At 36.6% G+C, this 27747-nt stretch overlaps 1 protein-coding gene across 2 annotated transcripts in view; it reads right to left on the reverse strand.

The window, feature by feature from the left end:
• POLA1 (DNA polymerase alpha 1, catalytic subunit) overlaps positions 1–27747 on the reverse strand; it is a 204317-nt gene that overhangs the window by 92270 nt on the left and 84300 nt on the right. For both annotated transcript variants that reach the window (XM_030020516.2, XM_030020515.2), the window contains exons 33-34: positions 20367–20548; positions 18464–18595 (exon numbers count right to left, since the gene is read on the reverse strand). In XM_030020516.2, coding sequence (XP_029876376.1) covers positions 18464–18595; positions 20367–20548 — 314 coding nt within the window. The remainder of the gene's footprint in view (positions 1–18463; positions 18596–20366; positions 20549–27747) is intronic.

Below are 27747 nucleotides of genomic sequence, written 5' to 3' on the forward strand. Positions count from 1 at the left end.
CTCTAATGGAGCATAAAAGTGCTTTTGCTTGAAAGTGAGATCATTTTTAAAAATTCAAAGCATGATCACTTTTTCCTTTTTTTGCAGGAACAATCTGATACAAGCAGCAAAGCTTAAATAAACTAGAAACATTTCAAATGATCCATAAAGGATTAATAAGCACTGCAGGAAGTCCTATAGGCTCAGCGTATACATTTTCTATCTTTTTCTCCTGCGACAGGCATGACATGAAATTCTAAACAGAACTCAAGTTTCAAAGTCACTGAATGTTAAGGTCTGCAGCTTTGATACTAGTGTAGAGTGGGGTCACCATCTTGGAATATTTAAATAGATAACAAAATATTGATTTTATTAGCATAATAAAGCCCCCAAATTATGGCCCTTCACAAAATTTTTTTTCTGCTCACAAATAGACGAATGGACAAAAGCAAGGCAAAAGGGGTAGTAGTAAGCTACAGGCCACTAATATAACAAGAACAAAATGACAGCTATTATTTTGGCAGAGATAATCTATGCTGAAACACAAAACACACACGCACACAATTTCTTTCAATACAATTTTCTTGTCTTCCCACTGACTTCTATGATTACCACAGAAAGCAGGGTTCTAAACACATTTCTCAATTGAATCTTCAATCAATAACGGTAAAAATTTGAGAAGGGAGATATGGGAAAACGTATTATAGCATTAGTAAGTGTTTGCAAAACAGACTGAACTTATCAATATGCATAGAAGTTGAAGGGGAATAGAATAAAATAAAAATATATCAGGAACAATGCACCATATACCTTTACTTTACTGAAATTCGTAAGCAGAAAAAAAAAAAATCCAAACTCCAAAATCCAACCAGTAGCAGAAATTGCCCCAAGCCTGGTCCAAGTGATCAGATTATGTAGTCATACTTTCTTTTGTTTGTAGTACCACAGTTGTAAAATAAAAAACAATTCTGAATTACCAAATGGTCTTTGGGATATGGGAACATTCATAGGTACTTTTTAAAGAGCGAAAAGACTGATCATTTAAATAATTTACAGAAAGGAACAAAACTAAACTAAATAGAGTCTACCTACTGGTATCACACTATAAAAGAGAAATATTAGAAAAGTTAGAATTGGATGCCTGCAAAAACCCAAAACAACAAAACTTCTGGCATCTCAGATGGAGGTCAGCTTGACCGTAACAAACTCAATTTGCTAGCAAGAATCCAGAATTACTTTAACACTGACGTTGGAGAAAAGACAAATAATTCATATCAGAATTGGGAGCTCCTTGTGTTGGAAGATGGAAAAGTTTAGCCTCTGCTCAGCTTATAAGGCTGTTTACCACCCAAGCTTTCTGTTCAGAGCCAAAACAATCAACAGTAGAAACTGTTTAGGTGACAGTTACATACAAATTGGAAGTTCTTATAAGAGTGGAAAATAGGAAAGATTCAGACAGGCAACAGACAAATACAAAGTTATAAAAAAGCATAAATATACCAGCACAGATAAGATTGGCCATATTGGGGAGGGAGGGAGGAAGGGAGGTGAGATGTGAGAATGATAAATGTTAGCTCACAGTGAGAGACTGACGCTGAAAGGCAAAAATTATGCTAAAATAATACACTAATCAAAAGGAAAAGTGAATGAGAAGAAAGAAGCAGAGAAAAAACTGAACAAAGGACTAAAAGTAATCATTTCGTTGCATAAAGGCAGCAGAAAGGCCTCACTTCAAATGCTGTCTACAATCCTGGGCACATCACTAAAACCAGATAGAAGAAACCAATGCAAAGAACAGCAACAAAACCAGCTCTATAAATACAAAATAAAGTATGATTCAATAAATTTTTCAGTGGTTATAAACATACCAGATACAGTGAAATAAGATCACTTTCTACTAACATTTGAAAATAAAGAGCAGCCTGAGAAGGACCACAAGCATGTTACAAAAAGTAAATATATGTACCACAAAAAAGGTAAATTTTGACTAGTTGAAAGAAAGATTCTTATTACAAATTCTTGGGATTAACAGAAGTTGGTATGTGTTTAATACAGTAGCTGCCATAAATTTGATTATCTGCAGTGCTAAAACCAATCTAAATTAAGCAATTCTATGCTTGAATATTGAGAAAGACAGAAGATGAAAAGGACTTTGATAAATAGCTATAGCCTTTGTGTACCCATCAAAACCACAGTTCACATCAGTGCCTGGTGATATTTAGTTTTGCCACCACTATCATGGCAAAAGAGGAATAAAAGGGGAGCAAAAGACAGTCAATGAAAACAGAAGTTGACAAAAGAAAGCCTAGAAATGTGGACAATGAAGTATACAGATGATAAACTTGCTGTTTTGTTTACCTTTCCTTGCAATGCAAAACAAAATTTCAGTGAAGCTGAAAAGATGAAAAAACCACAGCAGTGAAAAAAAGAAGTATTTTAAACGCTATCAAATAGCCTTTAGAACTCCTTGCCACAAAGTGCCATACAGAAGCTGTATCTGCAATAGGCTTGCGCAGTCATACAGGTGAAAATACTTCCAGCTTCATCAGAAAAGTCAGCCACTAGCTAGGAACTTACATCTCCTACAAAAAGTTCTATGGAAAAAATTTGTCTTTGAGGGAGTTCCTTGAATCATTAAGCATCCAGCTAATGTCAGAGACCAATACTACACTGGGCAAATCCCTTCATTAAATAAAACTCCTTTGTTTGTTAATAATCAGTCTATGGGTTTGGGCTGCAATGACCTAACAAGCATAAAAGACTGAACATTTTTGCCAGTATTTAAACCAAACTCGAGTATTTGATTCCTCATGAGGTTTAAACTTTTTTCTTCTTCAGAATGTGTTATTTTATGATTGTGGCAGTGCTACAGAAAGCAAGAGGTATTGCTGAAAGAAAGTTAGGGCTGCTGCACAGTTTGTAATGGGAGAGGACTGTACTTGCAAAACCAAAGAAAAAGTTCAGGCAAAACTATGAAATGCATTACTGACAGGTTTTTCTACCTGCAACCTCCCTTACCATTCCTCTCCAAATTAACTGTTTGTTCAAACACCTTTACAACCCAATATAATAATCTATATCAAGCAAAGAAAGTAAATTTGTATTAGCGTGTTTTGTTTAATTTCATTTAACAATGGAACCTCATATTTCCCGTTCCAGCCTTGTTTCTCTCCTTTCCTGCAAACTCCTCTGTCTCACAGCCACATGAAAAACATTTACAGTGGACCAAAAGAGACAAGAGAAAAGAGACAGGTAAGTTTAAAAGGTACGTGGATGAGGGTGAAGGAAAGGGCAACAGCATTAAGGCAGGACAGACTGAGTACTTCGAAAAAATTAAAAACAGTTTCAAAGGATAACTATAAAACAGAAAAAATGGCTCTCCATCACATAGGAAAACAGACTGTAGGAGCTTCTATGCTTATAGTAACACCTTATGAGGAAAAAAGTTATCTGTTAATGAATTTATTCATTTATTCAATGAATGAATGTAAATTAATTTATTCAATTTTTACCGTGGAACTTTCACACCTAACCGTTGAATGTACATTTATTTTTCAGAACAGTATCCTTCCCAGTACGTAGAAATAATTAGTAAGCAATTGTGGAGGTGAGGTAGAAGAAAGATGAGAGAAAAGAATGTCTTTTGTTTTTCCTAATAGCTGATCAATTTGGCTGTTTCATATAACTAAAAAGGCAAAAACGTTAGGTGTTCAGAGCAGAAATGTGTTTTGCCAAAGGCATTATTAACAATTAATAATCATTACACAGTGCCTTGTTTACCTGACCTTGTGTAAATTTAGCAGCCTTGTAATTAGACCCATATTTTGCATATTTGTATATTTCCATGCGTAGGATTTGACTCATTCATTCATCCATTAAAATTTGCTTGACAGACATAGATAGATAATCAGGGTACAATTTGTATTTACTGGATTATAGAAAATTGCCCAAACTGTTAAGTTCAAGGAAAGCGCATTCTTGCCTTTCTCTTGTGAAAGATGTAAAAGCAATTAAATATCCAAGGATGGCCGCAAGGCTCTCTGAAGAACTAGCAGAGCTCTCGTGATCTGATAGCTTTAATACAATTTTGCTCTAAAAACTGGTGGCTGGGTTAAAAAAAGCAACTAAAAAGAAACACTAGTGTCTACATTTCCCTTTAGGCAATGCAACAAAGTAATTCTTCAGTAAGAAATACCTCCTATAAAAGCTAACATCTCAGTATTAAGCACAACTTCATTGAAGGAGACATCTTGTACTCTGGAAAAAAGGGAAGATTTTTCTTCCCATTTAACTACGTTCCGGTAACTTCCTAACTTTCTGAGCAGTTGGGAGAATTATCTTACTACTTTCCTGTTCAGAAAAAAAGTCTTAAAATTCAATTTTTTTAAGCATTAGCCATAATAATGAAATACTATTATTAGATATGTTTAAATGTTTCAGAATAAGGTTATTAGGCAGTTCAGTCTGTATCATTTTGCCCCCAGAAGAAAAAGGTATGTGGCGAACTATTGTCAACAACACATCGCTGGAAATAGAAAGGTATGGAAGATCTCTACTGAGCAGTCAGCATGGAAGGCAACCATACAGAACAGAATTTGTTTACCTCTGTGTGCATGCTGCTATCTCATCAAGGTGACAGCCTTGCCCAATGAGACAAACATTTTACAGGTTTCCTCTGAAGAAACTGACTTTTGCCCAAAAAGTCGTGTCAGACATACTTATTAAATGTGTAACGCTTTTACATTTTTTAAGAACTTCTATAATCCAAGGAGAGCCTTTGTGCAGCTTCTTTCCTAACCCATGTAGCTAATGTGTCAAAAAAAGCCATATTTCCTCCTATGAATCCAGAGCTCACAGTAGATTTTTGTTCTTTTAGTACCAAAAGTCAAATCTTTAAAATAATAAAGCAGTGGCAAGAGAGTGGAACATAATTGCTCTTTTTTTTTTTTTAAACCCTGAAGTTATTTGGCACCCCTTTTAGGATCACCTGCAAACAAAGTATCTGAAGTAAAGAACATGAAAATAATGTTTTAGTAAAACACTAAAAGAGTCCAGTAGCTTCTCCTTTGGTGGCAGGCACTTCCCCCCGCCTCGAATTGATGTAGTGATTCACTCACCTAACTTAAGGATTTTCATTTTTCCCTGTCATAAGCCTTGAGGGAGAAGGGAAGAAAAGAATACCAGCCCCGCCCCCCAGCCCCTTTCCTAAACTAGGAAGTCTTAATTTGTATCTTAATAATTTAACTCAGCTTTTAACTGCTCTCCTGACATAACTGAAAGTATTAAATGTTCAACTAAAGCAACAAGATGAGATCAAAAAGGCATCTTCCAGAGTTCCCAGGCTCATTTTTCCATTCCACTCCCGTGGGAGGGCAAGAGTTGACACTTCTTGCTGGTCCTCATTGCTTCACTGAAGGTGAAGAGATTAGTCCCAAACCAACACTGTTATCTCTTCCCAAAAAATTCTCTGCTGCTGGAACAATTCTGTCCCTCTTCAGACTGCCTCTCTTCCAGTACATTTTCGTGTTCAGTGCTCTTTTCACAAGGACAACCCTAACAGAAGCTGAAAAAGCTTAGTACCGGGAGAAAATAAATCTCTACTGCACCATTATTTCAGTCTTAGTATTTTGGTGCCCAGAAAGTTTCTCTGCTCCATCAGTACTGAATGCTGACCTCTTTGCAGTTCGAATGAGGAAACACACACAGGCAGGGCCAGTTTTGCTTCTATTCCAGAAATCTGAGTGGAAGCTAAGGGCAAGGATTTTAATTTCTCTGGGGAGGAAGGATGTTATATTAAATACTCATTATTTGAGGGTATGGATTATTCCAGGCGGTATCTGTTTTCATTCAGGCCACTGGTGGAGATCACTGAAGATTAGTACCAGCAACTGAATTACCTCATATACCATCATCTAAGTTTTTTAAATGCCAAAAGTTAATGGGAACTGCCTAAAGGTGGATGGCTATTTAGCCTTAATGCTTCCACCATCAAGACTAGATTCTTGCAGTGCTTTGTTCACTGGCAGATTTCTCATTCCTCAGTTATGGCAGACAGTCCTCAAGTGAGGGGCAAAACAAGGGCACACTTTAGTTTATCGTGTTTCTAACCACTAGGAATGACATTTTCCAAACATCTACTTCATCACATTCTGTAAGCAGGACAATGCTCCAACATACCAGTTCCAAAACTGAAGGGTGCCCTAAGAGTTCCAAAACACTTAAGGGACATAAAAAGCAAAACTCCTTCGTTAATAGCGCTATTCAGACATAGTTGGAATGTCCTAAAAACAACTTATGAAGTCTTCTAGAAGAATTAATCTGAAGAAACTACCACAGACAGCGGGAGAGGTACATCTTGCACTTTCTTTCACTAACCTATTTAAAGGATGTCACGCTGCCTCCGTTTTTGACTCTGAAGGTCTTTCCCATTGCAACAGTTTTTAACAGCCTCCTAGCGCTGTATCATGTTTGATCCATTCCAGACAGTTTAGGGCCTCTCCACTAGACGATAAAGAGAAAGTGGAAAATTTTGTAGCTGAAGAGTTACCTGCAATTAAGATGAGAACGGAGAGAAGGGGAGGGAAAAAGATCTGTCTAGATGCCTTTTATCTGGAAAAAGACCTGGCCTGTAATCACACCGACCCATCAATATGAGAGACTAAGCCCTGGTTATGGTGCTGGCTTCTCATGGACAGATCTGTGTCTAGAAAGGCACCGGTTTAATTTATACAGAAACTAAATGTACTTCTCATTATGAAAGCTTGTAATCGCTCCTAGATAATTTTCCTTATTTTCACTACAATCTCAGATGCTCCTCAAATAGGTATTTGCTACTCAAGCTTCTTTCTGAAAGACACCTGATTACTGAGTGGCATCTTGCCACTAGCCTCATGAAGCCCTTCACAAATGGACTCAGCAGAAAATGCTGAAAATAAAACTTTGAAGTAATCCCTGACCATTTTTTGGCAGATAATATAGGCTTATTTTGTTAATTCTAAGTCCTTAAGATGCCTGACTCACCCTTGTTGGGAAGTCTCCAAAGACAAGACTGATCATACAGAATTTTAATTATGAATTCCCTACAAGGTATTTCAGTGTCTTTCACTTAAGGGGTTGGGGAGGGAGCAGGGGTGTTCGATCCTAAAACTACCTTATGTTTAATTAGCCAGGAAACTCTCTCAAGGACCATATCACAAGTCAGTTTACTCCATTATTGCTACTTCACTGACTGGGTTAAAAAAATTAACAAAAACCTAACAAGGTGATCTCCCAAAAATAACCCATTAAAGAAACAAGACAGTATAAATGGTGATCCCTTATCACAGAAGAAAAAGGTAGAAAGCAGTAGGAGGGAGGGGGAATTTGATTAATTGCTTCCTTCAAGAAAGCATAAAAACCATATGCAAATACTAAAGAATAGTGTGAAAAAGCATCACCAACACTGCATGAACTACTGGAAGGCAAGCTAATATTTCTAAATGCTGTATTAATCTTAATGCCATTATTCATACACATACATATATACACATATACATAAAAAGAGAAATTCTACCAAATTCAACTTCTACATTCAATCTTTGTGCTTGATAGGTGGTCAATGGGTAGTTTGGTATCTGCTAGTTCTATTGCAAGATCATCCAGCATGAATTGCCTCAGTACGAGAAAAAAATATGTATTATCCAATAAAAATTATTACAGTAATTACAAAGTTCTTGCAGAAATCTAATGTTATATTCTGCAACAGAATTCAGCATGTGCCATTTTGTGTCTTTGTATTTTGGGGGGTGAGGGGGTTCTCTGTTTTTAAACAATTCTGGCCCCTTTGTAGCATAGTCGAATGTTGCTTTGGATATTAAATTGAGAATTTATCTTAAATGGAAACAAACAACTTCGCTAAAAATTAGACATTTATGACTTGCAAATTACAGATACTAATTATTTTCAGTATATACAATTATGATATTCTCAAGAGGTATTAATTTTGGGACAGATGTGCTTTCATCATGTAATTTGGAAATTAAGTTACACTCTCACGTATGGGAACTCAGAAGTCTGAATTTGTGTAAAGATAGGATTGATAGAAAGGAATTTTGTCTTGCTAATTTTCTCTCTTCTCTCCCCCCCCCGCCTTTCTCTGATGAGAGTGTGGCCAGCAATCCTCACAGCTGGGTTGCCTTGCACTCAAAGGAATGGGGGCTGACTGCAGAGTTGATGAGGATACACTTCTACTTGACTCCACTTCCTATTTTGTCCTTTCAGATAATTCTTCCAAATCCAGTAACTTCTAAAAATTTAAACAATAATTAAGACATACCAACTGTAAAATATGCACAATGCTAAACAGTTCACATTCATGGCAGAGTACAGAAATTAAGTGTTGCTAATGCAAACATCTTAAAAAAGACATTAAAAACACACATAATCCAAACTGAAGACATTAATACAGAAATTTCCATCAAATGAGGGTAAAAGGAAGAATATTGCTACGCTGACTGTATTTTCATTAGGAAAAGAAAGCATATTATTACAAAAATGCTCTCCAACATGTGCATGCCTATAATCTTCAAAGACAGGGTGTGACAAGTGATAAAGGAAAAAAGAACACAAGAAAAATGCCAGTTAAATAAATCTCTGGGATGATATTGTTGTTGAGTAAGTGTATTAAAGAAATCCATTTGGGAGTTCATTCTTTCTTGTTTTCCACATTTGAACTGTAGCTGCCAGTACAGAAAGGAAAAAGAAAAGACAAAAAGAAGTATTGCTTTCCAGTCCAGTATAAAAAAAACCCCTAATCTTCAAAGATCAACATTTTGTTTATACTGTTCCATAGGAGGTTGAAGATAAAGATGCAAGACATTCGGAGTATCTGCTACAATTCTGAAACTGAGATTTTTATTTTTAGATGGAACGAGTTCAGTCACTGCATAAACATTTCTATCTGGAGATCTTTACTGATGGTCGTGGATTTTTGATGCCTCTCTTGCAGATGCCACTTACGAAGATAATGATTTTGTTCAGGAGTAAAGGAAAACATCTACTTGTCAAATTCTGAAGAGCCTTAATTTTCACATAGAAACCTGGTATACCTTTGGAAAACCTCAGAAATGTTTCTCTCTCATACATTCGTGGATTCAAAGCCTAACACAATCTACGAGGCTGAAGATACTCGGATAGCTGAAACTTCAGATGAAAGAAAGCGAACAAGACTGTCATTTAGCCACTGTAACAGTTTTAGCAGGACTACACAGCTTTTTTTTTTTTTTTTTAGCCCCCTGTTATAGGATGCTGCAGCTGTGGGCAGACTGAAGAAACAATAATCTTCAGCATGGCATGGAAACAGAGAGGGGAGGTTCATCTTTAGTAATAAAAGGGCCTTTAAAGCAGTGTACCATCACAGAACGCACAGGACTAAAGCACAGGCAGAGTTGCCAATTCACCAGGTTCAATTTGCAAAAAACCAGACAGTACAAAAACCCACATTCATATGAATAAAAGTAATAGAGTAACTAAAGTTCAGTAAAAAGTAGGAGTAAAGTCCATCAGTAGATGCCATATAATGAAATATAATCTGAAGACAAATCTAGCCAACCTGACTGATAAGCTTCAAGGACTCTTTACAGAGACCTACACATAGGATGCTACATATAGGCCAACGCCTGTTTTGGAACACAACTTTGCTATCCGACTACACATTGACACATTGGAATAAGGCTCTGCACTCAAATCATACTATCTCCCAAAGTAGGCATGCAAAGCAGTTATCTTAATGCCTGGGGATAACAAAAAAAAAAAAAAAAAAAAAAAAAAAAAAAAAATCCATTTGCATATATCCACTGAATCCTGGCATTCTGTAGAGAACAGACTGTGTAGCACTTGTAAGACCTTCACTTCTGAACAAGACACAGTGAAGCAAATAAAAACCCTTTTATGACACCATGTCTAATGTAATGCTGTTTTGCCATTTCTTCCTGCAGATGGGAATATTCTCACTTAAAATGAAGTAGCACCTTTTTAATCTCAGATGATCCAAAACTTCACTGGCTCTTAAAACTGTTTCTCTTAAACAAACATGTAGAAGTTCAGGTTCGGTGAGTCAAGAGGAGCAATAAATGTCAACTCTAACACAGCACAGGCTGCTAGAATTGACCCTGGTGTTTCCTAGGATATAGGAAATCTTACAGACTATTTGTTGCATTATCTCTGGTACTGCTTAGACGTCTCTTGGCCACTGTAAAAGAAAAATTAATAATTCCCTAGAAGTCTCATTCAGCTAGGGGGTTGCCTTCCCCACCCCTAAGCACATGAATGAAGACACAAAGGCAAAGGAGTTTAGCTAAATAGTGCTGCCCAGACTCATTGCTCTGAGGTTTTTTCATGTATATTACTCACTTCCAGTAACCAAGCTGAAAGGTCTGAACGATCCATTTGATCTGTTCAACCCTTGAATGCTTATGCATTCATCCATTTTCTCTTGCTGCACCAAATACTAAATAACATCAAGAACTAAACAGCTGCTTAAATTAAGTTGAATAGAAGTTTTTCAAATAACCTTCTAACTACAAATATATGTATATATATGATGAGATTTTGAATACTAGAATCACTTCTGTTGAGGAACACCTTATTTAATTTTTCTAAGAGTCTTTTACCAAGAAATAGAGCAGTGACTAAATGTTACTGGAAAACTTTTTTGACAACTTTAACTGCTTTAAACCAGAAAATGAAAATAATTTTTTTAACATCTAAGGGTAGGAAAAAATAAACACCTGCAAGACCCATTCCCACTATGCCAAGGAAAAGCAAGTTGAGGAGAACATAGAAGTTTTTCATGTGTGCCCTCTGTCGCCTCCCAACCCCCATGATTTTCTTATTCAATAATGTTCAGGAAAGTGGACTATGAAAGACAGCATCAAACAAAAAATGTTTACAAAAGAAGGTAACTACACCAAAAATATTTTAGTTTCCCAAATACTATAAAATTAATTTTAAGCTTTCTTTTAAAGGTGAAGACAGGTTCATAATAAAAACTAAGAAACTTGAGGATAGGTAACTTAGATGTCTTACAAAATAACATCCCATATTATATGCCCATTCAACTCTGAATTACCACATATGGACCCACTTCAGTTTTTTTTTTTTTTTTAAAAAAAAAAGGCTTAAAGCAAGTCATTTTCACTGTCTAAAATCAGCATCGGACCATGGATTTATGTATTATTAGTGACTTCTAAAAAAACATTTCTGAAACCCACATCATTTTTAGGTCATGAATGTCAAACAATTTTATCCTTATGAAAAGAACCATGTCCAGTGAAAATGTGGTCTCTTCAGCTTCAGATTTTAACTTTGGTTCTCCTGAGGGATGCAAGGTGCTTCAGGGCTGTAAACATTGCTAGTTATGCATACATCAACCAGCATCAAGTATTCGAGGCCAACAGACCTTGCTGACTTGTGTCATCTCCTAGCAAGCTGGTTATAACGTGTTCTCTATTAAAAGTTTCTGTAGAATAATACAGACTTAATCTGGTTTGATATTTCAATAATTCGTTGTTCCAAGTTATTATAAGGCATTAACGGTATCAAAATGCCATGAGAACTGGTGGTTTTAAAATTTACTTGAAGTCTTAATTAGTTTACCTAGACTTCTGCTTCTTGTAATGTCTCTAATTAGAGACCAGTGGGATCCTTTTCCCTCAAAAATTTAAAATGAACGTAACAAAAACCTAAACAGATTTAAAATGGCTCTCTAAAACTACTGTAAAAAGAAGAAAGATGAACACCGATCCTTTCAAGACCAGTGATTTGTCATAAATCCTCTTGTGATTCATGATTTGTTATTAAAATAGCCTCAGAGGAAGAAAATCCTACAAAGCTATAGAGCATCCATAGCACTGCTGTCAATCCAAGGTATCTAAAGGAGGGCACATCTGCTCACTCTCTCAAAGTAGGCACTACTAGCAATGCAGCTGGGGCAGACCTCTCCATAGGCTGCACAGATTTGCCCAAGATTTTAAATTCGTGGCTACAGCATCTCACAACAAATACTGCTACTGGTACACCAAAGCTACATACTTTGTAGTCAGTTTAGAGCCAGATCAGTTACACAGAGCTGCAACCGTATCTCTCCCTACACTGCAGCACAAACATGCTCTCCGAGTGTTGCCAAAATTCATCACTGCTTCAACTGGGGCAACAGATCAGTTCCAACAGAGTACCTTCAAAGACAGTGCTTTCTGTAATCCTCTGAAGACAGCAACATCTTGTTATTACATGAGTGATTCAATCACCTAGGTAAACATTACACACTTGGTGGCAATCATAACCACGACCATATTTACCTCTGGGCACACTTCCTGTAACATGATCTTCACAATACTGCCATTTATAAGCCTAAGCATACAAATTATTGTGATAATAAAGCCCTTACATTCCTGTATTCTACCTACAGAGGAAATTACAAAGTTAGTTTTACTCTATTGAAGCAATCCCCGTTTCTTAGAACCTGTTCCATGCCGTGTGCCAGCCTGGGGGACCTTTTCTACAAAGGGTTGAGAGAGAGATCTAGTGTCACTAAGTCTTCTCTGGCAAGGTACCAGACTGTGGACTAAGCACTAGGAAGAATCAACAGTAAACAGATACTGCTCCTTTGCTTATGTTCACTCATTCTCAGCAGCTAAAATTCAGAGTGCAGAGAGTCACACTCAGCCTCACTCAACCATCAGTGAGATGGATGCATGTCCGTCATGGCTAGTAAAATCCAATGAAGAGAGTTAAACCCTTTGTAAAGACATATCGATCATTACTTTGAAACACTTCACTAAAAATCATATTGATGCTCTAAGTCTAAAACAAACAATTCCTTTACAGGGCAGATCATGGAGAAGTTGCAGTAATAGTGAATCAATTCCAGTTAACAGACGCTATGAGTGCTGTGACAAATAACTGCTTACTTATCCCCAAAATGCACTACACACAGTAGTTGTAGGGTTATCTTTTATTATTCAATAAACATAAATTACATCAGGAAGACATATGTATAACGCTTTCATATGGTAGAATACTGACTGCTCTGTTCAATAATCAAGATATTTCTAATTTCGTCCCAGTTAACCAAAACATGATTCCAAACACAACCCATTTCTCAACCTCAATCAAGGAAAGAATCAGAAAGTGCTTCTGCGGAGGGGAGGTGAAAACTCTTGATAATCTGGTGGCAGCCTCCCTTCCCTGTCTCGGATCCCCAGTAAACTGTGAATGGAATCACATTAATCTTTTATCTTTCACTCCAATTGCTTTGCATTCTGCCTTGACTTGGAAGCTTTCAGTACTAAAAATAAATGTCTCAGTTTCTGTATGTATAAACCAAAATGACAGCGATACAAGTTCAAACTTGGAAAAGACTCAGAAATCCATTTCCATACAAACAAGAAGGACTGAAAATAATCACTGGAGTTAATCTGACGGCAGAGTCTAGCTACCTGACTGTGCCTACCACATGAGCTGGTGTCACAAGTCCTATTTTCTGGCCCTACCTACTCTTCATCACATGTCCATATACTTCTAATACTATTAGCACAATAAATAAAATATTGTACTATTGCCACTACTAAGCACCTTTCCCTCATGCCAAAGAAACTTCTTACCCCTACCCACTCACCAAGCAAAAAAGCTTTCAATACATGACTGTTGCGAGAACATGATTACAAAAGTCATCACCATCATCTACAATCATTTCTTCACCTGTTCATGTGGTGTACACCTGTGGGTTGTTGGCAATACACTTGATTGAAGTGTGGGAGATTCCAGGTTCACAATGAGCCCTGTCATCTTTGTTCTCTTAAGCGAATATGCCATGCAATCCCAAAACCTGTGTGAACACTATTGCCTCTTATAACATTATCTTGTTTATAAATCTTTTACCTTTTTAAGTGCACAAAATACTAACACAAAACCCAAGAACACATATACAACAGTCAGAACAGAAATACATATATAAAATAAAAATTCAAAGATCTTGAAAAGTATACCAACATGCTTTTATACCGCGACCTAATGTGCAAGCAGTAGACCACCCCACCACAGGTAAGAAATGAGAAATTTTGAGGGCTATTGAACACTGAATTTTTGCAGCTGAACAGTATAAAGTTATTTAGCAGCGTTCAATAGCCTTCAAACTCACTTCTGCCTGTGGGTTACAGTGGTCCAGTAGAAAAAGACTGTAAAACAAAAACAGTGCAATAAAGGTTGGACCAAGATTTTTTCAGTATTTTTGAAGACCCTTTTAAAGTTTGCATCATTTCATGCATTTTGAAAAACCTAAAAAGATCTAAAGATGCCATACACTATTAACTAGACAGCATATAAAGAGCATCTACATAAAAACATGTTTTAGCCTATAAATATACTACTACTAAAACCACAGGTGTATATTTAAAAACAAGATTAAAAACCTGCTGCTTCAGGGACAACAGCTTCCCAGTCCAACCAGTTCAGTATGAATTTTGCTACTGCTCAAATGGTATACACAATATGTTGGGGGTTTTTATTCAGTTCTTTTTAGTTGGCAAAACTAACACCTCAACAGCTGAGTAAGATATAGCATTCATTTTACAGATGTGAACATGGATTTTTACAGGGATTTTTAAAAGGGGATCTAAGAGTTGGCATTTATTTACCAAGTCCCAAAAATGAGCATTTGAATATTCTAATGGGAAACACAAAACAGTTTCCATCATAATAATTAGATCCACTTACTATACATGAAATGACACCCTCCTTATGCACAAAAGTTGGTCAGTTTTTCCATTTATGCTTGCATGTTTCAGCTTTCATTCATTCATTCACATTCATTCATTCCCTCACCCATTCCCTAGCATGGACGCTTCATTGATGGCTGAGGGTAACACTTCAAAAATGAACTAGCTAAACAAACTTCCCAGCAGCACTTGACAGAGCTACACCTATTCTTCCCCATTTCCAAAGCAGTACAGAATTAATTACCAGTTCTATGGATCTATTGTAAGTATAATAGACTAAAGAGCTATCACAGACACATTTATTGTAAAAGCACAATCCCAAGAGTGTCTAGTAGAGGGCCAAAACGATTAACACAAATGCTTTGTCAGATCAAAGATAAAACCTGCACCGCCCAATTGAGGAATGAATTAGAACAGTGGGTTATCTTTCAAATTAACCAGGGCAGTTAGTGAGGAAAATTTCATGAAAGTGTAATTCTTAGCCTTTGTGAATCCACACAGCAGGCATTCTGCCAGCTGACAAGATGATGAAATTTTCATGCTTAAAAAAGCCCTCTTCATTTCCCAATTTAGATTAGCTAGCGTTTCTCTCTCTTTTCATCTATTTGCTCTTCTGAAGCAGAATTAAAAAAAAAAAGCACACAACAGGATCAATCTCTCATAGAATAATGCATTTCTGAAAAGAAATAAAATCTTTGCATATCTTTTTTAGATACATTTACAGTTAGGAGTAAGATTATCAAAACTGATAGTGTTAATACCATTAAGAAATCCATAAATACTGGAGCAATGGTAGATATGTTTTGGAAGACAGATATAAAACATTTCAATGTTTAATGGCAAAAAAATGATTGTGGAAACAGAAAATTTTATGTAAAGATGAGTAATTTACAAAAACAATGGGATTGTAGGAGGCTTACAGAATTCTATTTATGCACTTACATTTGCAGCTTTTTAAAGCAAAGTAGTGTATCACCATCGTATTTATTTATTTATCAGTTTCATGTGCCAAAAAGGGCGAATAGATTTTTCCACTTTTAGATTCTATGACACTCCCTCCTGCCCCTAAATTTACACAGCCACATATAAAAGCATTTCAGTAGACTAAAGGAAACAACATGCAATGATCTTAAACACTTTAAAAAAAAAATCTGATTCTAAGCTCACTGAAAAAAAGTGAGCTTATTCATTTCAGTGAGCTGTGGATCAGGCCGAAAGGCTCTTGATAGGGCTGTCTTCATAAAAGGTAGCTCATTAATTTAAAGGTTAAAAAATTAATTTTCATATTTTATGGTTTTGTATTATGTGCCATTTGACCAACACACAAACAACAGTGATATCTTAAAAAAAAATACAAAAAATTAACGGAGTGACAAAGTTAGACAATGTATTTGTCTATTTTAAGTTGATATTTCTGCGCCTTTCAGATGCAACCACTACAATAGGAGACTGCTAAATAAGCGTCTCAAAGTTTCATCAAATGTTTTGTTCAGACAGTTCTTTGCCATACTACTTCTGGGTGTGTCTTTATAGTTGATAGGATTATATATATTAGTGCAAACACCCATTTGATGAATTTAAACTCCAGCTGTTATACAGTCACTACAAGTACTTGATGAAAGGAATAAACTAAAACTCACAGCATCTGATTTTCTAAGAGCTAACAGGACAAAAAGTTTACTTGCCTAACTCCGTGGAAAGCTCTTTTTTAAAATGAAAATTATTGTGCAATTTGGAAATTACTTTTTACAATAAAATAATCTCACATTTTCAGAGTCTGAGTGTATTCCACAGTCAAAAAGTAGTTTTAAACCTTATTAGTACAGCTAACTCAGTTAAAAGTAAAAATATAACCAGGTTTATAAAGCTTTTACTTACAAGGACAAATAAATTCCTTTTGAAGGACACTTCATTATCCTATAGACCACGTAGTAAGATACTTAATAGATTTTAACACAATGTAAGCAAATTGCAATGTTCGATATTCAAACATTTCACAGTTCAGTTCACAGCTTTGTCTTTAAAAAAAAAAAAAAAAAAAGAACAGAGTAAAATATTACCCCACTTTTTGTTCTTATCAGGAATAAGAATTTTTCCTGCCCTTAAATGTATCTTCCTTCATCAAGTTTACTACTGCACATCTTATGCACATTTTCTAGCACTTTATATGCCAGAAATTATTTAGCATGTGGCATTGTGTGTTATCATAATGTACATACATTAAATCTAAAAAAGTTAATCAGAAGCAACTTTTATACAAAAGCAGTCTGTGTAAACATATTACTTTGACATATTATTTAATAACACACTGTATAATTTAATATAATATGTATAATAATATCAATTCAATGATCATTTTGCAGCCAGTTAGACTTTGTAATAAAGTAACATGAGATCTCGCATTTTGGTAACTTTGCCTGTCCAAGTCGTCTACCTTTAACTTCAACAGAAAGGAACAATCTGTCCCTGCCTTGTGAAATACTGCCTGAATTTAAATACTCTAAGATAAAGTTTTGTGCTCCTTTTGATGCAAAGACCTTCAAAGGAAGTATTTATACATTCAGAAATTATTACATTTCTAGAAGAGAGCTTAGAAAACACTTACTTACAATTGCAATAAAAACTAATACAGAAGACAGGTAACATAAAATGCACACTTAGTATTAAACTATAATGATAATTCTTAGCATTATAGCTGCTGCCTGCAAAAGTATTAAGAAAAAACACCACGAATTAGGTAACCCATTCGTTTACAGGCCAAATTTTCAAAAACAATTTATGGTTTTGAGTATATCAAAGGTTATGTGCACCCAAAGGTTGGTGCCTTCAAAATTGATGTCTGTCCTGAAACTGTGAAAACAGGCAATGTCGGACAACCAAAAAAAGGCAGGCAGGCAATAGGATGAGAAGATCTATGAAAATTTGACCAAAATGGCTAGCTGCCAATTCACAAAATATGATGCTTCCAGGATATTAGAGTTGCAAAACATCTTGATATAATTTAAAAATCATGGTGTGTTTTTCCCTGACCAGTCACCACTTCAGACAGTGTGAAGATAGGAATTTCAAATATTACACATTTCTCTTCCACAATGCCATACAAAGCCAACCACTACCATTGCCACTTTGGATTTCTTGCACTGCCCCGCAAAAAAGAGAATTATATCAAATTAACTACCATCTTTCTCAGCTTCCCACCCCCCCTCCAATCATGATGAAGAAAGATTCATAGTATTTCCCTTCCTATTGTCCTTCAAAGAATTTTTACAGAGCTACATTCAGTTTTCCTTTTCACAATGTAACACACTATACATCAATTTGGGTTGGAGAAGGAGAATCAGATTTCAATTACATGAGAAATTGATATCTGCATATTTGACAGGCTTCATAGATTTTCTCAAAAGCATTAAGATAATCAACTCTCTGCACTTTTTCATCTAAAAATCTGGAAAACAGAAAGCTACTACATCTGTAATAATGCTGACACACACAGTTACAAAAATCTAAATACATCTGACTACCTTGATTTGAGACTGAACTGAGAAAATAAACATTCTAAATTAGTATTTGAAATCATTAATTGATTGTTTTATTTTCATAAAGTTGGATTTTGACATTGCATGCTATTACCTTCGACTTAAAAAAAAAAAAAAGTAACACAACAGTCACTAAAAAGTCAGCGCCACTAAGAAAACTCCTTTCATATGGCAGAATATTTTCTGAATACTTACATTATAGTATTTTCTGAGGTAGCGTCTAATATCCAACAGTAGTTTGTTGTTCATTTGAACCACATAGTTGAAAGGAGACTCTTCACATTCAGTCTTACTGCACCTTTGCAAGCTGGGTTCAATAAATCGCCCCTGAAAACAGAAGTGTAAAAGCAGCATGCATCATTATAACAGATGATGGTAGCAGAAGTTATCACAGGAGTTTAGACATAATACATATTTTTTAAAAACAATAGTCTTAAAGGGCCTCTTAATATCTAGGCCTTCTTTCTTCCCATCACAGTTGACCACACCCATATAAAGACTCCTCTGACCTACAGTTTTCCCATTTTCTTCTTAATGAAAGGTCTTTTGCAGAACATGCTTCTTCACCTGCTACAAATTTAATCATTCAAAAAATGATGTTGAGTAAAAAAAATTAATCTATGGACAAATCACGCTCCCCTGTTTCCCCCCAGACAACACAGGTTTGTTGTTCTATGAGGGACATCAAAGTTCTGCCCAAGCCCACTGATCAGAACATTGAAATCAACCTTATAGATACCAATTATGAAATTACCAACAGGGCTGTAGAGACAAACCTTGTTAAACAAGAATGACATGATCATCTTTCATTTTCTCCAAGTGCAAAGAATAGCTCTTACAGTTTTACACCATCTCATTCGCCTTACTTTCAAAACCTTCTCAACACCTGACTTTAAAATTTCAGAGCCTGGAAGTGATGCGTGGACAGCTGAAATTAAGTTGGTAGAATTCTCATTAAAATAAGAACAACCTGGTAGGTTGGCCAGTTATACAACTTTTAGAAAACTTCCTTTCAAGGTAAGACTTAGCTTTTGTGAGCCATCTTGGCTAAACACCCACCCACAACACTAAATAATTCCAGGTGGGTGGAAGAGAGGGGCTTTTTTTGGTTTGGTTTAGAGGTTTCTTTTGTTGTTTGGTGGCTTTTTTTATTTGTTTTTTTTTGTTGGGTGGTGTTTTTTTTTTTTTTAAGGACTTTGACATCCACTTCTCTCCCGTTAGCCCATCTGCAAGTTGTCAAGCCTACATGCAATCCTACTTACAGCTGTAATGAACAAAAGTCAAGGATTCACAAAGCATCACTCGATTTGTGTGTCTTTTCCTCTTACTTGCTTCCAAAGACTGCTTTATTTTGATTCAAAAAAATGCAAAACATCTGCTGTTTGTCCAAATTAACTTAAAATAATTACTTTTAATTTAGATAAAAGATTTATTTGCTTGCAGTTTCAAGGTTTTCACTACTCTGAAGCTCGCTAATTTGCCAATGACTAATACATACATAACATTACTGGAGAGTTAAACACTTGGCCCTATTTCAAGTTGTGATCCAAGGTCAGAAATACATTTTTTGGCAGAACTTCTCAACAAGAATGTACCCCTAAGACTTTTTATGTTCAATACACAAAGACAGAAGGAAAGATAACACAGAAAAACCTTACTGTCAAGAAGGGAGGTGGGATGTAGCAAGATAAACACAAGTTTCAAAAACACTTTGTTCCAATTAATATGATTTAGGATAAGCAATTGCCATTGCTATATGAAAGTTTCATTAAATAGAGAACTAGAAGTTACTAAGGTGTTAAGATAAGGATTCCTTAAAAAGTTACAGCAACAATCATTCATGACTGTGGGCAAACAGATTAATGAAGTCAGATAATCTCACATGTTCTGCTAGACGACACAGCTGACAAGCAAAAATGGGAAAAATATTTCAGCACTATCCTATCAGCAAATTTCTGTTCCAAAGCTATAAATAGCAGGACTCAAACAATATGGTATCTTCTCCTACATCATATGAATCCTATCTGAAAAGCTGTTCTCTCTGCAAGTATTTTTCTCCCTCACCGATGAACAGAAATGAAACAGAAAAAAAACTAACCGAACCATCAAAGACATTGTCATAAATATTTTCTGTTCCGCATTTGAGGCAGCAAAACTTGAATCTTTCACAATCCCTATATTTCTCCTCATCAGTGAGCTGAGCTGGGCCACCAACCAAGGCATCATTCTCCTCATCTTTATGGTAATGGTGATGGACTCTGAATTGGGAGGGATCCAGTCCTATTAATAAGAAACAAAAATTTCAAAAGACTAAGAGGTCAACCATGCAAGTAGGCTCATTTTTCATATGCTTGGTGAAGCAGATTCAAAAGAAAGTTACAAAATGTAAATTCAGAAGCTGAAAATCTCTCTTTAGCAAAACTTCCTCTATAAAACATAAATACATTTTACAATTTTTAACCATAAATAAAGGTTCACAAAACATGAAGGAATCTTATCTTCTTAAGCAAGATTGCTTTATAAATAAAACAAGCACACCGCATTATCATGGGAGTATTCAACAGAACATTTTGTTTCTGAGGAAACCACTCCTAACGGATGACTTTATTGTTATTTTCTTCTTAAGTTACGTTGAAAATATTTCAATAAAAATGTGCATCGTTATTAAGAAACAGTCTTTAAATCAAAATGGCACCATTAAAACTGAAAACAGAGAATAAAAACCCCATTAAAGAAACGCGGGTGCACTGCTATTACCAACTCCTTCAAGTCCGTATACAACTGCCAACTCTGATTTCAATGCAGTGGTCGATTTCATTTTGGCTCAGTGGTTAACAGCATGTAGGTTTCAATCTAATGCAGTGGTTAAAATTCAGCAGCAGCATTTAAAACGGCAGCGCTGGAGACAAAATGCTTTATTTTTGATTGCCAGAACTCAAGATTTTAAACAAATAAATACACAAAAGAGATCCTAAAAATACTGATTCAATCACAAATAAGTAAATAAGCAAGCAAGCACGAAGTTCACTGCCCTAGGAATAAGACTGCCAAAGTAAACTTAATAAAAATCCACGGGTTTTTGTCATCCTTTGTCATGTGCAACCTTTTAAAAGTCCACGTACCCCATTTACAGGTTTTTTTGGTGAACTCTAGCAAATAGCACATGCTAGAAAAAAAATTAATCAAATGAGCACGTGCAAGAAAACGTTCAGAAAACTATAGCTTACTTTATGATTAAGAAGAAAAGATCAAAGAGAAGCACTTTAAAGAAAATATTTTTAACTGAGGCTAATTAAGCCAAGTAACAGATTACTACGTACTAACCCATATCTTCTGTAAATTTCAATAATAAATGTAATAATTGTTATAGAAAGAGCAAGAAAGATTACAAATAGAGAGTGAAGCTAGATTTTACAGTTCTTCTTAAGCTTACTATACAGTAGTGGAAGACTAAAGACAATGTTTGGGAACAATATTCAGTTAAACTAGACAAATATTATTGCAAATATAAAAGAGTTGTGTTATACAGGCAGATATAGATTGTCTTTACATAAAAGATTTGATATGTGTGTCTTTACTATCGCTATTCTGAATTTCTATTTTGCGATCATAAAACAAATTCAAGGACAAGGAAAAATTCCATTGCCGAGTAAGTTTATTTGGTTCTTGATAGAATAGGGGTTTCACTAAAATTTAATCAATCTTCCCAATTTTAATTTTATCAAAAGAAACAAATGTCAATGCATATGGGTAAAAATTCACCTCCAAGAGGTTCTTAAACTTTTAATACAGTTTTCTACTATTCATTAAAAGGAAGAACTGACAAAGCAAAAAACATTGCTAAGAGCTTTTTTTACACTCTAGTACATATGGTACCCCCAAAAAAAGACTGTGGGGTTTTGTTAGGAAGGAACCCCCCCCCCCATTTTTTTTTTTAAAGGGTTGATAATATATTTGCTGGTTTAGAAAACAAAGAGTATGTTCTGCAACACACAGGTAGTAGATAAAAGGTTTAGAAAGGGGACTTGAGTTTAGTATTAAGATTTTGCAAAAAACCAACTAAGTATGCAATAGGTTGGATGTAAGGTAGTAATGGTGAATACAAACAAAAATTCTCAGTTTACTCTGAGTTCAGAAGTGGAATGAAGAAATATTGTTGCAACTTTCCGATACAGATGCCATTAAAGTTCAGCTAGAAATCTATCTTTGGTTGTTTCCCAAAGGGCAAATATAGAGCAAAACTAGTTCACAAAATAAAAGACAAAAGGAGATAAATTCTGGTCTTCAGACAACTCCAGTTTTCCAATATTCAGTCAAAACCAGTGACACCAAATAAGCATCTGGACATTTGGTAATAATTTAACAGAAAAAAAAAAGTTATTCATTGAAAGAATTTAAATCGCACCTATTTCTGAACTTTCTTAGCTGTTTTGGCTGGAGAAAACAATAGGAAAAAATACTGTGATGATTCAAGCGCACATCTAACTTTTGGTGTGCAAACAGCCCCAGTGAAATCAAAGGGACTACAAATCAGTCTTTTAAAAGAACATGCCCTACCTGAATTATCTTGTGGAATTGGGACCTACTTTATCTATTATCTTATTTCAGGAATAGCTAGTTGGTTCAGTTAATCCCTTTCAGCACACTGACTGGTATCCTCTCGGACCAGGTCACTACACGGTAAACAAAACAGGGACTATCTGATGGGTGGGGGGGGGAAGAAAAATAAAAATCTGGTTTTGGTAATTTTTAAATGAATAGGATGAGACTAATCAGTGAACTTCTTTGAATTTCTTTTTTTTTTTCCCCCATGACATCAAGAAAAATCAAAAGGGACTTTGATTTACTCTGACGTGAAAATCTTCAGGGCCATCATTAAACTACCTACACCACAGGTAAGCTTCCCAACCTCACCAAAACTGCAAGGTTGCATATGCAACAAAGAACTGTAGCATTAAAACTACGCTGATGAACCTAGCTTGACAAAAGTAAACAATAAAAAGTAAGTTCCAGGACTTGTTCCTGAATTATTTAATAGAATTATTAAAACAGTTACTAACTAGCAAGCAAAAGAGGTCACTCAAGAAGCTGAGGAAAGGTCGAACAGCTTTTACTAATGGCAGTATTTTTAAAAAAGAACGTTTCTGCAGAGCGTCTCCACAGGCCTCCCCACACACGCTCCCTCCCCAGGGAGCAGGTAGGGAGGCAGCGGCGGCCCGCAGCCTCAGCCGCCGGGGAGACGTCTGGCAGGGCGCTGGCCGGTCCCCGCCGACCGCCGAACAAAGCCCGAGGGCATTTCGCATTTCAACCCGCAGGTTAGTGGGGAAGCAACGGGAAAAGTTTCCCCGCCTGTCCCTTTTCGCCCGTTAGACATTTTGTGAGAGGCAGGGAAACGGCATCCCGTGCTGCCACCTCGAGGCTAAGCCCGCGCATTTCAGTCAGGGCGAGGCGGCGGGGCCGGGGCCGGGGCCGGGGCCGGCCGCCCTCCGAATCCCACCCTGGGCGGCCAAGGCCCCCGCCCTTCGGAAACGCACGGTTTTTTTATTTTTCTCAGAGGGATCCTCCTGCGCTGCAAAGCTAGCCTGCCTGCTGCGCCGCGTCCTTACAAGGGCCTCCCGCGCAGTCGGAACACGCTTCGGCCAGCCTCAGTTTCTGAGCGGGTCTAGAGCATCTCAAGCAAACCCAGCCAGACCACAAACAGCAAAAATTCATACGCTTCGGGGTTTATTGCTCTGTTGTCATGAAGCTTCGTCATTATTTGAATCTTAATTGCCACCATTCTCCCCTCGCTTCACTCCCTAATGTGAGAAAACCAACAAAAAAGACAGAACGTGATGTAATTCCCGCGTGCCACGAGGAGAGCACAACTGTCCTGGTTCCTGTCGGAAGGGTCAGTCTGAGCAGCTGCTAAATACTATATTAAAGGCACCTATTAAATGACTCTCTAGGAAGAAGAAAATAAAAAAAGACACTATCTTTAAGGTGGTGGTGCGCTTCCTTACAAGGAGCAGCTAACACGCAGACACTGCGTGGAAGGAGGGACCAGCACTGGGAAGTACTCTTAATGACAAGCCTCATCAGGACTCAGTTAATGACTCCTTAAAATCAGATAGCCTTCCTAAGAAATGCCCAAATGCCAAGCAATCTGCAGAGCACCAACATGCACATCCACCTGTAAGGCAGCAGCACACATCTCTCTCAGAAGACCATGACACAGTCTAGGACAGCAGTCAGCAACTCCCAGAATTTAGAGAAAATGATGTTATACAGAAACAGCTACAAAAATCCCATGGTTACGTGACTCTGCTTCCATAATGTTTAGATACTTTTGACAACACAGAAATAGAACGTGATTTTTTTTTTGAGACAAGAAAGAGCAGTATTTATGTATCAACAAAAAAACCTTACTTTAAATACATTAAGAGAATTGTTCTGCCAATACAGTTCTTTTCATTTAAAAGCTATCTTCAGGATGAAGTATATAAGGTCTGCAAGCATTTAAGACGACCAGATTTATTGAATGATATTACTGATCAGACTGCACACTTTACTTAGTTTCAGAAACCCTGACAATCCTCATCTTGCCACTCCTTTTCCTTGAGAACTTCAAGAAAAAGACAGTGAATGCAAGAGTATGCCCATGAGGTTCTTGTTTTTCGGAACAATGAATTTCCATCTCTCAAAGCCTAGGCAGACCTCCTACAATGTCCGAAAACAAAAGGCAATTTTCAGCTTGATTCCATAGTGAATAAATATGATATTTAAGGAGTTCTCTGCAATTTTTAGGTGTGGTTATTTGCTTTTGTTCTTCAGCATCTAAAATAGCTTAAAATAACTTGCTCTGAGCACTAACAGAACAAAGAACTTTTCTTCATTTTGATATGAGCAAAGCTTCCCTACGTAGAGCTCAATTTTATCTACTCGGACTAACGCAGTGACGTCAATGAAACATTCACCTTATAAAGAGATTCTGTTAAATATGAAACCAAGATCTTTCTTCTACAACCATTCTCCCTATACAGACACATACCCTGCATAACACAATAAATCAGATCAGGCGGGGGAAGACACACACAATGGGAATGCAACCAAGTTTTGGTCCACAGATACGTATGTCCACTTCCATACCCTCCAGAACACCAGCTTTCTTCAGAACAGAAAAATACGCTCTTTTGCAACAAGATAGGAAAAACGACAGGAATTTGGATGTGTAACATGATGAAAATACTTGGCAAAAAAGCCCAATTTAGCAACACAGAACAGTAAACAGTTTTCATGTTTGCTTATTGTAGCAAGCTGGGCTCAAGTATCTTGTACACTTCTATAACTTGTAAACTATTTTCCATTTCTTTGAAACAAACCCACTTCCCTCCAGTACCATTTAAAAAAAAAAGCTGTAAGATAACTTCAGCTTGCAACGATTTATGTACAACTCTGATTAAGTGCTGTATATAAAGACCTAAGTAGAGCAGAACTTTTGAAAAATACATGACTTCTTTACCCTAAAGCTGAATTCAAGCATTCCCAGGAAAAAAGCTGGAGAAGGAGGTAACATTTTTACAGCACAGCAAGGTCAAACTGAACACATTTCAGATCTAAGATTGTAATAGATACATACAGGTTTCCAGACTGACAATTGTGAACTATTAATAAACTCTCAGCTGCAGGATGCTATTATAGACCATAAAAGAAATTTTCATCTCGAACGTACTATAGCACAAAAAGCAGCATAGGCATTTGCAAACAGTAGATACTATCAAGTGGCACACAGTTCTTAAGATCTGGGCACTTAATTTAGGTGCCTGAAAGGAGCCAGTCTTTTTGAAAATTTGACCTGTTGTGAATAAGGAACAACTCTGAATTTGAGCCTAACCCCACAAGACTAACAATCTTTGCCAAATAAAATAAACTAGCTTCAGAAATCTTTCCTGTCTTTCACCTAAATGAAGTACAAGTTTACTGCCTATTTTAAACAGCTTCAATCTAACCAAGAGTGCTTGACCTTTTCAGTCAGGCATACCACATAGTCCACTCTGACATCAAGGGAAAGTTGTATACCAAGGCCCTGTCACATAAACAGAATTATTTGTATGGTCAGCCTGCATGTGTGAAGCTGGGCTGACACCTCCTCAAAGCACCAGAGCTGCTGAGGACACACTGCAACATCGAATACCTCCAAGAAATACCCTTGCAGCCTCCCAGAAAAAGCAAAATTCCTGTCTTTTTTTTTTTTTTTTTTTATGGACAACTTGGAAATGGAGATGGAATAAGCTGCACGTTATACAGACTGTCTTGGGAGATGAAAATCTTTCATGGCTATCACCCTTCTTGAGAAGCAACAAGACAGGAACTTACTTGCACACATTTTAAGTGCAAACTGCAAGCTTATCATGAGCAGAACCCACCATTAGTAAGGAAGCTAAAGAGATGCAGTGTCCCAGGTGAACAGTCCTGAAGGCAACATGCATGCTGCTGGCTGGTTTTAAGTAACCAAATCCTGGATCTTGGCCATTACCTAAATACAAAATGCTGAGGACTAACTCTTCCTTTGAGCATTCCAAAATTCTGAACAACATAATTTCTCCAAGTCTGAACTTCCTCTAGACAGGGGCATAGCATCAAACAGGAGATTATTAAACTGACACAGTGCAACACTCTAAAAAAGTTTTCTTGTGGGAGAGGACAGTCTTGTCAAGAACTCAGCAGCCAGCAAGATTAACAACTTTTTCCATGTCCTTGAGTAACAGTTTTAAAAATAATGAACTAGATGTAGGATACAAATCACAAAATTTCTGTTTATCAAGGAAATCAATCATGTCTGTTGGTGAACCACTTTTAGGGAGGAAACAACACTAAAAGGATTACACACACAGCATTGTATTTTCATGAAAAGAGACCTGACACAACTGTTAACAATTTTTCAACACCTACACTTCTTTCTAGGTAAGAAGCCTAGGAAATGGAGCAGACAGAGGCAATCAGAGTTGGGCAGAAAAATCTCTAATTCCTTTGACATCCTCTTAAGAGGAAAAACAACCCTAACAAGAGCAATTCCCTGTTGCTCATTTGATGAAAAACTGGTGATTCTGTGGGTCACCAGCATTAGTCATATTTTTTTATAGCTTGCTTTTTTTTTGGCCACTTCATTTCTCCATATGGAGCAGGCAAAACTGTTACTAAGGTTTTATGTTTCTATTATCCACTAGGTCAGTTCTAGCAAACAAAAGTCTTCACTTACACCCTACCAAATATTTGTATCCTTTCATTGTAACTATGACTGCTTTCTCCCTGGGAAGATGCTAGAGATGCTAGGGCTTCTCTCTGGAAAAATGCTAGTTCTGGATGCATGCTCCAGAACTACTTTAGTAACTTAAGAAAATCTCAAAGACATGCAATAGTACTGTCATTTATGAACAGTAAATTTTTGCAACTCTGAATAAGTATTCTAAGATTAAGTTCACGATAACGAACACCTTCTG

Source organism: Aquila chrysaetos, chromosome 7, assembly GCF_900496995.4.
Source record: "Aquila chrysaetos chrysaetos chromosome 7, bAquChr1.4, whole genome shotgun sequence".
Taxonomy (NCBI): domain Eukaryota; kingdom Metazoa; phylum Chordata; class Aves; order Accipitriformes; family Accipitridae; genus Aquila; species Aquila chrysaetos.